Source organism: Pecten maximus, chromosome 7 (assembly GCF_902652985.1).
Source record: "Pecten maximus chromosome 7, xPecMax1.1, whole genome shotgun sequence".
NCBI lineage: Eukaryota > Metazoa > Mollusca > Bivalvia > Pectinida > Pectinidae > Pecten > Pecten maximus.
Window position 1 is genome coordinate 7,547,681 of NC_047021.1, and position 12,368 is coordinate 7,560,048.

The 12,368-nt window shown below is 38.3% G+C and overlaps 1 protein-coding gene across 1 annotated transcript in view; it reads left to right on the plus strand.

Annotated features, from left to right (window-relative positions):
• The window catches only part of LOC117331024 (cortactin-binding protein 2-like), a 59,035-nt gene that overhangs the window by 27,119 nt on the left and 19,548 nt on the right, over positions 1–12,368 (plus strand). The window contains exons 7-8 of the mRNA XM_033889617.1: positions 8,889–9,122; positions 9,516–9,615. Of these exons, the coding sequence (XP_033745508.1) occupies positions 8,889–9,122; positions 9,516–9,615 (334 nt within the window). The remainder of the gene's footprint in view (positions 1–8,888; positions 9,123–9,515; positions 9,616–12,368) is intronic.

A 12,368-nucleotide genomic window follows, 5' to 3' on the forward strand; every position in this document is an offset into this window, starting at 1 on the left:
CACTGCTGAGACTAACAGACTGGTTACCGTGTTTATGTACAAGGTACTGCTGAGACTAACAGACTGGTTACCGTGTTTCTGTACAAGGCACTGCTGAGACTAACAGACTGGTTACCGTGTTTCTGTACAAGACACTGCTGAGACTAACAGACTGGTTACCGTGTTTCTGTACAAGACACTGCTGAGACTAACAGACTGGTTACCGTTTTTATGTACAAGGCACTGCTGAGACTAAGACTGGTTACCGTGTTTCTGTACAAGGCACTGCTGAGACTGACAGACTGGTAACCGTGTTTCTGTACAAGGCACTGCTGAGACTGACAGAACCAGTGCGACTAACAGACTGGTTACCGTGTTTCTGTACAAGGCACTGCTGAGACTAAGACTGGTTACCGTGTTTATGTACAAGGCACTGCTGAGACTAACAGACTGGTTACCGTGTTTATGTACAAGGCACTGCTGAGACTAAGACTGGTTACCGTGTTTATGTACAAGGCACTGCTGAGACTAAGACTGGTTACCGTGTTTATGTACAAGGCCCTGCTGAGACTAACAGAACCAGTTAGACTGGTTACCGTGTTTATGTACAAGGCACTGCTGAGACTAACAGACTGGTTACCGTGTTTATGTACAAGGCACTGCTGAGACTAACAGACTGGTTACCGTGTTTATGTACAAGGCACTGCTGAGACTAACAGACTGGTTACCGTGTTTCTGTACAAGGCACTGCTGAGACTAACAGACTGGTTACCGTGTTTATGTACAAGGCACTGCTGAGACTAACAGACTGGTTACCGTGTTTATGTACAAGGCACTGCTGAGACTAACAGACTGGTTACCGTGTTTATGTACAAGGCACTGCTGAGACTAACAGACTGGTTACCGTGTTTATGTACAAGGTACTGCTGAGACTAACAGACTGGTTACCGTGTTTATGCACAAGGCACTGCTGAGACTAACAGACTGGTTACCGTGTTTATGTACAAGGCACTGCTGAGACTAACAGACTGGTTACCGTGTTTATGTACAAGGCACTGCTGAGACTAACAGACTGGTTACCGTGTTTATGTACAAGGCACTGCTGAGACTAACAGACTGGTTACCGTGTTTATGTACAAGGCACTGCTGAGACTAACAGAACCATTTAGACTGGTTACCTTGTTTATGTACAAGGCCCTGCTGAGACTAACAGAACCAGTAAGACTGGTTACCGTGTTTATGTACAAGGTACTTGTGAGACTAACAGACTGGTTACCGTGTTTATGTACAAGGTACTTGCTGAGACTAACAGACTGGTTACCGTGTTTATGTACAAGGTACTGCTGAGACTAACAGAACTACCACATCTTATCCTTCCTGTTATTTGTTTCATTCTGCCCTCAATCTGATGCCTTTTCAAAATCCAAAATATGTTTGATAAATTCATATATTTCATAAATACTGTAGAAAGTAATTAACTCCTGCATGACTTGTCACTTCCAAAGTATGTCCAACCTACCAATCAGACAATGTACTTTGCCTTTTCTGTAGATTACTCACTGGTACCAAATGTATACCATAGAGTGGCATTAATCATCATCAACTCGTCACTTTATATAGTACAATAATTAATTATAAAGAGCCATTGGACATATCTATGATGAGCATACATGAATGTCTTTTGTTAGGTAATTTCAGGGGTTAAAACCGAGTGAAATTTGTGGGAAAATTACCTTGACCAACGTTCATGGTCACTGCCAGGGTCAAACATGAAAATCTCCAAATAAAAAAAAAAACATTTATGATTTCTGAAGAACAAATATATCTTTAGTAAGTATGTGATCTTTTGACTGAGAGCGTGCTTGTGCAAAGTTATCAAAAAGCCCTGACCCATATTTAGTGTCACCATGTCAGATTTGTTTGAAAACAAAAATGTCTTTCACATGATAGTTATCCAGGCATTTGCTTTCATAACTTGCTACAATGCTTGTTAACAGAAGTGACTATGACCTTGGTCTCTATTCAAGGTCACTGGGATCAAAGGTAATTAACAATGGGTAGAAAAATTGTGAATAAAAAGAAAGTTACTTGTCATGTTTTTTATATATAATTCTATGTGAAGCATAAACTTATTGAATACCAGGGTATATACAGAACTATATATAGCTGAACAGGGCTTAACTTCAATTACAGGGACAGAAAAACGTGAAATTGTCCTGGTGTACCAAACATTATGAAATAGGCATTTGCTGGAACAGATTGAGCCATATTGATGACCTTGACCCTACTTTTAAAGTCACACATGTTAAATGTTTGTGGACAGCATTGAAGTGAGTGGTGTAGATCAAACTGAATACAGAGGCTGCTAGATAGAGCCAGAAGGTTAATAATCACCTGGTATGGATGTTCAAGGTCACAGCAGAGGACTAAATGTCAACTGTGGCTGGATATAGATAGACTTATTGTAGTGTGTCATTAAGCCTCTGGGACTGTCAGTAACCTGATCCCTACAGCTTTGGGTGTGGTGTTAGACTCGTCACATAAACACTATCTAATATCGATGCACAGCAAACAGCTGTCACCATAGAAACATTTAGTATAGCTGTCATATGATACCAGGAAGGTACAATAAAGGCAAAATGCATCTATTTTATATATCTGTACAATTGCTAGGTTGATTAAAGGCCACTATATACTAACACAAGGAATGAATATACATACATATCTGTATGTACACTCCATAAATAACACAGGGAATAAATGTATCTATGTACACTCCATACATAACACAAGGAATAAATATATCTATGTACACTCCATACATAACACAAGGAATAAATATATCTATGTACACTCCATACATAACACAAGGAATAAATATATCTATGTACACTCCATACATAACACAGGGAATAAATATATCTATGTACACTCCATACATAACACAAGGAATAAATATATCTATGTACACTCCATACATAACACAAGGAATAAATATATCTATGTACACTCCATACATAACACAAGGAATAAATATATCTGTATGTACAATCCATACATAACACAAGGAATAAATATATCTGTATGTACACTCCATACATAACACAGGGAATAAATGTATCTATATACACTCCATACATAACACAAGGAATAAATATATCTGTATGAACACTCCATATATACATAACACAGGGAATAAATATATCTGTATGTACACTCCATACATAACACAAGGAATAAATATATCTATGTACACTCCATAAATAACACAAGGAATAAATGTATCTATGTACACTCCATACATAACACAAGGAATAAATATATCTATGTACACTCCATACATAACACAAGGAATAAATATATCTATGTACACTCCATACATAACACAAGGAATAAATATATCTATGTACACTCCATACATAACACAGGGAATAAATATATCTATGTACACTCCATACATAACACAAGGAATAAATATATCTGTATGTACACTCCATACATAACACAGGGAATAAATGTATCTATATACACTCCATACATAACACAAGGAATAAATATATCTGTATGAACACTTCATATATACATAACACAGGGAATAAATATATCTGTATGTACACTCCATACATAACACAAGGAATAAATATATCTATGTACACTCCATAAATAACACAAGGAATAAATATATCTGTATGTACACTCCATACATAACACAGGGAATAAATATGTCTATGTACACTCCATACATAACACAGGAAATAAATATATCTATGTACACTCCATACATAACACAGGGAATAAATATATCTATGTACACTCCATACATAACACAAGGAATAAATATATCTATGTACACTCCATACATAACACAGGGAATAAATATATCTATGTACACTCCATACATAACACAAGGAATAAATATATCTATGTACACTCCATACATTACACAGGGAATAAATATGTCCATGTACACTCCATACATAACACAAGGAATAAATGTATCTATGTACACTCCATACATAACACAAGGAATAAATATATCTATGTACACTCCATACATAACACAAGGAATAAATATATCTATGTACACTCCATACATAACACAAGGAATAAATATATCTATGTACACTCCATACATAACACAGGGAATTAATATATATATGTACACTCCATACATAACACAAGGAATAAACATATCTGTATGTACACTCCATACATAACACAAGGAATAAATATATCTATGTACACTCCATACATAACACAAGGAATAAATATATCTATGTACACTCCATACATAACACAAGGAATAAATATATCTGTATGTACACTCCATACATAACACAGGGAATAAATATATCTGTATGTACACTCCATACATAACACAGGGAATAAATATATCTATGTACACTCCATACATAACACAAGGAATAAATATATCTGTATGTACACTCCATACATAACACAGGGAATAAATATATCTGTATGTACACTCCATACATAACACAGGGAATAAATATATCTATGTACACTCCATACATAACACAAGGAATAAATATATCTGTATGTACACTCCATTCATAACACAGGGAATAAATATATCTGTATGTACACTCCATACATAACACAGGGAATAAATATATCTATGTACACTCCATACATAACACAAGGAATAAATATATCTGTATGTACACTCCATACATAACACAGGTAATAAATATATCTGTATGTACACTCCATACATAACACAGGGAATAAATATATCTATGTACACTCCATACATAACACAAGGAATAAATATATCTATGTACACTCCATACATAACACAAGGAATAAATATATCTGTATGTACACTCCATACATAACACAAGGAATAAATATATCTATGTACACTCCATACATAACACAAGGAATAAATATATCTATGTATACTCCATACATAACACAAGGAATAAATATATCTGTATGTACACTCCATACATAACACAGGGAATAAATATATCTATGTACACTCCATACATAACACAGGGAAATTTACAGTTATAGTGTAAGGCATGATTAGAGTGTTACTGTACGGTACTGTGTATAGTATGTCAGACTGCAGAAATCACCGGGAGTATGGTCATTTGTGATGTGGCTAATAGAAAGTTTTAGATAGCATGGTACCATCTCTCTAACTGCAGAAATCACTGGGAGTATGGTCATTTGTGATGTGGCTAATAAACACCTTTAGATAGCATGGTACCATCTCTAGATCTCTAACTGCTGGAATCACTGGGAGTATGGTCATTTGTGATGTAGCTAATAGAAAGTTTTAGATAGCATGGTACCATCTCTCTAACTGCAGGAATCAATGGGAGTATGGTCATTTGTGATGTAGCTAATAGAAAGTTTTAGATAGCATGGTACCATCTCTATATATATATGTAAAACACAATTTCATATATCAGATAATTTCACAAAGATTTAAAATGTGTTTGTCCAACAGAGCTACCTCAACATTGAATCCTTGGACTCACATTTCACAAGGTAAATAAGACACAAATGGGTGCTTTCTCAGGCATATAATGATGAATGACATAGATCCAGGATGACCTGTACATGATTCTTTCTCAGTAGACAGCTTTGTGCTCTCTGCTATATTTTTGGTTTTGTAACACACTGTGGAATGAGTTTTCAGCACACAGTTTCTGCTTTTGTCTTTGTGCACATTTAAAACCAGCAGTTAAGTCTTTTTCAGGTGAAGTGAACATAAAAGTTTTACATTGACAAAAAAGTAAACCAGTATTTCCAACAATAAACCAAAGTGTCTAATATCGTTCATGTTGTAAATGTAAAATTAAGTACACAATTGTAAAATTAAGCAAACATATTATTTCCAGTGTCTTTCAAGGTGTAAATGTGAAAATCTTTCTAACCATATTTATCCAGCAATAAGCCAATGTTTGGTTATAGGCTCACCCCTTTCTGTTTGTAGTTTATAATTAGTAAAAGTTCCAAAATGAAACTTTATGTTGGCCCATTGGGCTTAATGCAGGATGAATACAATATATATAGCAATACATTTTACTCGGACTATATTAGTTTTTATTGTTCTTTTTCACTTGATTTTCAAGATAATCAGATATCAGAAAAGAGTTAAATAATTGAGGCAGTAGAGTATCTGCCTTGAGTATACGTATTACCAGAAGAATTATGGAATCAGGTACAACGTTAGGGAAGTACTCTGATGTAAAAGGTCCATTGGGCCTGTACACACACTGACAGAACAATATTGATCCTGACCCTGATAATACTGCCAGCAGTGTGTTCTGTCTTTATCGTTACATCTCTTTAACATGTGCATTTAGACTTCAGTCTCCTATAGACTTTTTATTTTTGCTGTTAATTTCAATACATATGCATGCATTCAGTAGTAAAAGTCCTTAGAATAGAAATTTAATTCAGACTTTTTAGTGTGCCATTTCGAGTAATTATACGTTACGCTGCCTTTGCTTGTAGTAGTCATACAGTAGCTGGCAAACTTTTTGATTTCATTTAAACCTTATTTCTAACCTTTTTCATGGTTTATTGTCAATTGAGTTACTTGACTATTACGCAGAGCCATATATCTCCCACATGCAGGGCACAAAATCTCTATGTTTGTTAGCTGAACAGGAGTCATAAATTTGTTAAAATGTTAGTTTTGTCTATAGTCCAAGATACGTTCTGAGGGTACCTATGTTGGTTACCAAGTTGTGGAGTAATTAGAGAAGTTGTGTAATTTGAGCATTGGAGTAATTTGAATAGTGGAGTAAATTGAGAAGTGGAGTAAATTGAGAAACAGAGTATATTGAGTGATGGAGTATATTGAGTAGTGGAGTATATTGAATTGTGGAGTAAATTGAGTAATGGAGTATATTGAGTGATGGAGTATATTGAGTAGTGGAGTATATTGAATTGTGGAGTAAATTGAGTAATGGAGTATATTGAATGGTGGAGTAAATTGAGTAGTGGAATAAATTGAGTAGTGGTGTATATTGAGTGATGGAGTAAATTTAGTATTAAGTAGTGGATTATATTGAGTGGTGGAGTAAATCGAGTAGTGGAGTAAATTGAGTGATGGAGTATATAGAGTAGTGGACTATATTGAGTGATGGAGTATATTGAGTGATGGAGTAAATTGAGTAGTGGACTATATTGAGTGATGGAGTATATTGAGTAGTGGAGTATATTGAGTGATGGAGTATATTGAGTGATGGAATGAATTGAGTGATGGAGTGAATTTGAGTTGTTGAGTAAATTGAGTGGTAGAGTAATTTGAGTAGTGGAGTATATTGAGTGATGGAGTATATTGAGTAGTGGAGTATATTGTGTGATGGAGTATATTGAGTGGTAGAGTATATTGAGTAGTGGAGTAAATTGAGAATTGGAGTTGATTTGTGGTTAGATGAGTAATAAGTTTTTATGTGTAGGCTTTATTACACTCAATAATTTTCACCTCAAGATAATTTTGAAGTTTGCGTGACTCACCTGAATGCTAAAATTGAGGCATTGACAATGGAAACATGAAGAAAAACATTGTTTAGAAAGATGAGAGAAAAGATAAGATCCCAAAGTTTGTCACCTTTTACAGATGAATCATGCAATGGGGATAGCAGGTTCAATCCTTAAGCATTACTTTCAGGGGAGGTAAGTGAAAGGTGAAAATATGGAACTGTTAATGTTCAATGTGATTGTCAGGTAATGTTTCTGTTTGTTGCCATTTTATGAGGCCCAGTTATTCCATGGAGTGTTTTAATCTTCCTATTCACTAATGTCCTCTGATAATCCCAGTACTACAGCTATAATGATGTGATACAGTACCACCCTACTACCACTCGCCAACACGGGTCAGCTTGATTTAAGCTTGATTACGTGACTAAGATATAACTGATCTAATTAGAATTTATGTTCATTATCATTTCATATTACACACTGTACCAAACGATAATGAACATCACATTTTAATTACACTGATCAAGAGTCGGGTAGCAATGTAAAAAAAAATGTCCAGAAATCTAATACAAATACAGCTCAGAATAAAATTAAACATGTTGGAAGGCATAACATATACACCATCAAATATTGCTCATGCCTACAAGATCCTAATCAGTACACCAATATCACCTTACAAACACATGAGGTTATAAGTCCCTGTTAAATATTTCTCAGATCCCATCAGAATATTTATGATGTATGGATATATAACTTTGTGTAATGTTAATATTGAATGAGATATGTAAATTCCTGGTAATGTTTTGGTGTCCCAGGTTGTGACGACATACATGACTATTAGAACCTCTGGATGATATGCTGTATCATGTTCAGTGTTCGTTTCATCCTCTTATCATCTCCATCGAAGACTCCCAACATGTTAAAGTAGGGATCACACACAGCATGTTACTCACTGCATGACCCTCAGGCTTGTTTCAAGTTTGGAATTTTAACAGGCATATTTCTATTCTAAAACAACATGAATATCTAAATGTGTTGACCTAGTTACAGAGAGATCCAGAAAGGTAGATTATGAATGATAGGGATCACAGTCTGTCCTAGCCATATATTCTATTTAACTCAGGGAAAGTTTTTGGCATTTATGTGTCTGAATTCCTAAGATAAACTTACAAGTTTTACTTTATAAATTACATCATAAGACTGTATAGATAAAATATACCAAAGATTGTATGGCAAAGATCTTGTGTTTATGAACTCTACAGAACTACAGATTTCATTAATGTCAGAACTGTATGACAAGATAGAAGCTAGGGTTTCATAATATGTGTTTGTATTTGTGTATTACTATATGTCATTTACTGATTTATTTGTGATGATTCCTGTTAGCATTCTGGAGCTGTAAAATCCCCTGTTGAACATTGTATTTGTTTTTGTTACAGATTCGGATAATCCACATAATTTAGCCCATTCCCCCTCCCCTTCTCCCTCCCCTGCTCTGCCCGTTTGTTCCCCTATCCCACCCGATATTGTCTTCTCACCCATCCACAAGCGCGCCCATGATGGTGACCAAGATGCCCTGCGCCAACTCATCCTTGACAGGGAGGCTGATGTGAACCTCCCCCTCAAGGACGGGACCACGCCCCTTCTGTGTGCCGCTGAATCTGGACACCAGGGTAGGTAACTCTTAATTGTGCCTTCTATCAGCAGACGTATACTGTATTGATTCAAATACCTTTGTTTTCCTGTATGTTATTCTGACATTGTAGGAAATAAGTGTCAAACATCAGTTAGGGAATGAGTGTTACACTCTAGTTAGGGAATAAGTGTTGCACACTAGTTAGAAATAAGTGTTACACACTAGTTAGGAAATAAGTGTTACACACTAGTTAGTGAATAAGTGTCACACACTAGTCAGGGGATAAGTGTCACACACTAGTTAGGGAATAAGTGTCACACACTAGTTAGGAAATAAGTGTCACACACTAGTCAGGGGATAAGTGTCACACACTAGTTAGAAATAAGTGCCACACACTAGTTAGTATAAATCTGTGTTTACTGTTATACAGAATGTGTATCTATTCTCCTGGATCAGGGTGCGAACCCTAATGCCTCACGTGATAACAAATACAGTCCTCTCCACGCAGCTGCTGCTCATGGACACAGAATGTAAGTAATGCCTTATACAATCTGCTAGCTTAATTTCTATCCCTTAGTAACCATGACGAAAAGACCCTTCTCAGTCTCCCTGGTACCTTAATTCTTGTATCTTTGTAATCATGAGGAGAAGACCCTTTCTTGGTCTCCATATAGTAACTAAATTCTTATTTCTTAGAAGTCATACGAAATAGACCTAGACCTTGGATTACTGACTGTGATGTCATGGTCCCTCCATCAGCCCATCATTATACAGCTGATCCACTCAAATATTTCACCTAAACTCTCCCCTACTGATATCCCAGACAAACAGACCCCTCCATCAGTGTGGAAGTTTAAACTCTCCCCTACTGATATCCCAGACAAACAGACCCCTCCATCAGTGTGGAAGTTTAAAGTCTCCCCCACTGATATCCCAGACAAACAGACCCCTCCATCAGTGTGGAAGTTTAAACTCTCCCCCACTGATATCCCAGGGGAACAAACCCCTCCATCAGTGTGGAAGTTTAAACTCTCCCCTACTGATATCCCAGACAAACAGACCCCTCCATCAGTGTGGAAGTTTAAACTCTCCCCCACTGATATCCCAGGGGAACAGACCCCTCCATCAGTGTGGAAGTTTAAACTCTCCCCTACTGATATCCCAGGGGAACAGACCCCTCCATCAGTGTGGAAGTTTAAACTCTCCCCTACTGATATCCCAGACAAACAGACCCCTCCATCAGTGTGGAAGTTTAAACTCTCCCCTACTGATATCCCAGACAAACAGACCCCTCCATCAGTGTGGAAGTTTAAACTCTCCCCCACTGATATCCCAGACAAACAGACCCCTCCATCAGTGTGGAAGTTTAAACTCTCCCCCACTGATATCCCAGGGGAACAGACCCCTCCATCAGTGTGGAAGTTTAAACTCTCCCCTACTGATATCCCAGACAAACAGACCCCTCCATCAGTGTGGAAGTTTAAAGTCTCCCCCACTGATATCCCAGGGGAACAGACCCCTCCATCAGTGTGGAAGTTTAAACTCTCCCCTACTGATATCCCAGACAAACAGACCCCTCCATCAGTGTGGAAGTTTAAACTCTCCCCCACTGATATCCCAGGGGAACAGACCCCTCAATCAGTGTGGAAGTTTAAACTCTCCCCCACTGATATCCCAGGGGAACAGACCCCTCCATCAGTGTGGAAGTTTAAACTCTCCCCTACTGATATCCCAGACAAACAGACCCCTCCATCAGTGTGGAAGTTTAAACTCTCCCCCACTGATATCCCAGGGGAACAGACCCCTCCATCAGTGTGGAAGTTTAAACTCTCCCCTACTGATATCCCAGACAAACAGACCCCTCCATCAGTGTGGAAGTTTAAACTCTCCCCCACTGATATCCCAGGGGAACAGACCCCTCCATCAGTGTGGAAGTTTAAACTCTCCCCTACTGATATCCCAGACAAACAGACCCCTCCATCTGTGTGGAAGTTTAAACTCTCCCCTACTGATATCCCAGACAAACAGACCCCTCCATCAGTGTGGAAGTTTAAACTCTCCCCCACTGATATCCCAGACAAACAGACCCCTCCATCAGTGTGGAAGTTTAAACTCTCCCCTACTGATATCCCAGACAAACAGACCCATCCATCAGTGTGGAAGTTTAAACTCTCCCCCACTGATATCCCAGGGGAACAGACCCCTCCATCAGTGTGGAAGTTTAACTCTCCCCTACTGATATCCCAGACAAACAGACCCCTCCATCAGTGTGGAAGTTTAAACTCTCCCCCACTGATATCCCAGACAAACAGACCCCTCCATCAGTGTGGAAGTTTAAACTCTCCCCTACTGATATCCCAGGGGAACAGACCCCTCCATCAGTGTGGAAGTTTAAACTCTCCCCTACTGATATCCCAGACAAACAGACCCCTCCATCAGTGTAGAAGTTTAAACTCTCCCCTACTGATATCCCAGACAAACAGACCCCTCCATCAGTGTGGAAGTTTAAACTCTCCCCTACTGATATCCCAGACAAACAGACCCCTCCATCAGTGTGGAAGTTTAAAGTCTCCCCCACTGATATCCCAGACAAACAGACCCCTCCATCAGTGTGGAAGTTTAAACTCTCCCCTACTGATATCCCAGGGGAACAGACCCCTCCATCAGTGTGGAAGTTTAAACTCTCCCCTACTGATATCCCAGACAAACAGACCCCTCCATCAGTGTGGAAGTTTAAACTCTCCCCCACTGATATCCCAGACAAACAGACCCCTCCATCAGTGTGGAAGTTTAAACTCTCCCCACTGATATCCCAGGGGAACAGACCCCTCCATCAGTGTAGAAGTTTAAACTCTCCCCCACTGATATCCCAGGGGAACAGACCCCTCCATCAGTGTGGAAGTTTAAACTCTCCCCCACTGATATCCCAGACAAACAGACCCCTCCATCAGTGTAGAAGTTTAAACTCTCGCCTACTGATATCCCAGACAAACAGACCCCTCCATCAGTGTGGAAGTTTAAACTCTCCCCTACTGATATCCCAAACAAAAAGACCCCTCCATCAGTGTGGAAGTTTAAACTCTCCCCTACTGATATCCCAGACAAACAGACCCCTCCATCAGTGTGGAAGTTTAAAGTCTCCCCCACTGATATCCCAGACAAACAGACCCCTCCATCAGTGTGGAAGTTTAAACTCTCCCCCACTGATATCCCAGGGGAACAAACCCCTCCATCAGTGTGGAAGTTTAAACTCTCCCCTACTGATATCCCAGACAAACAGACC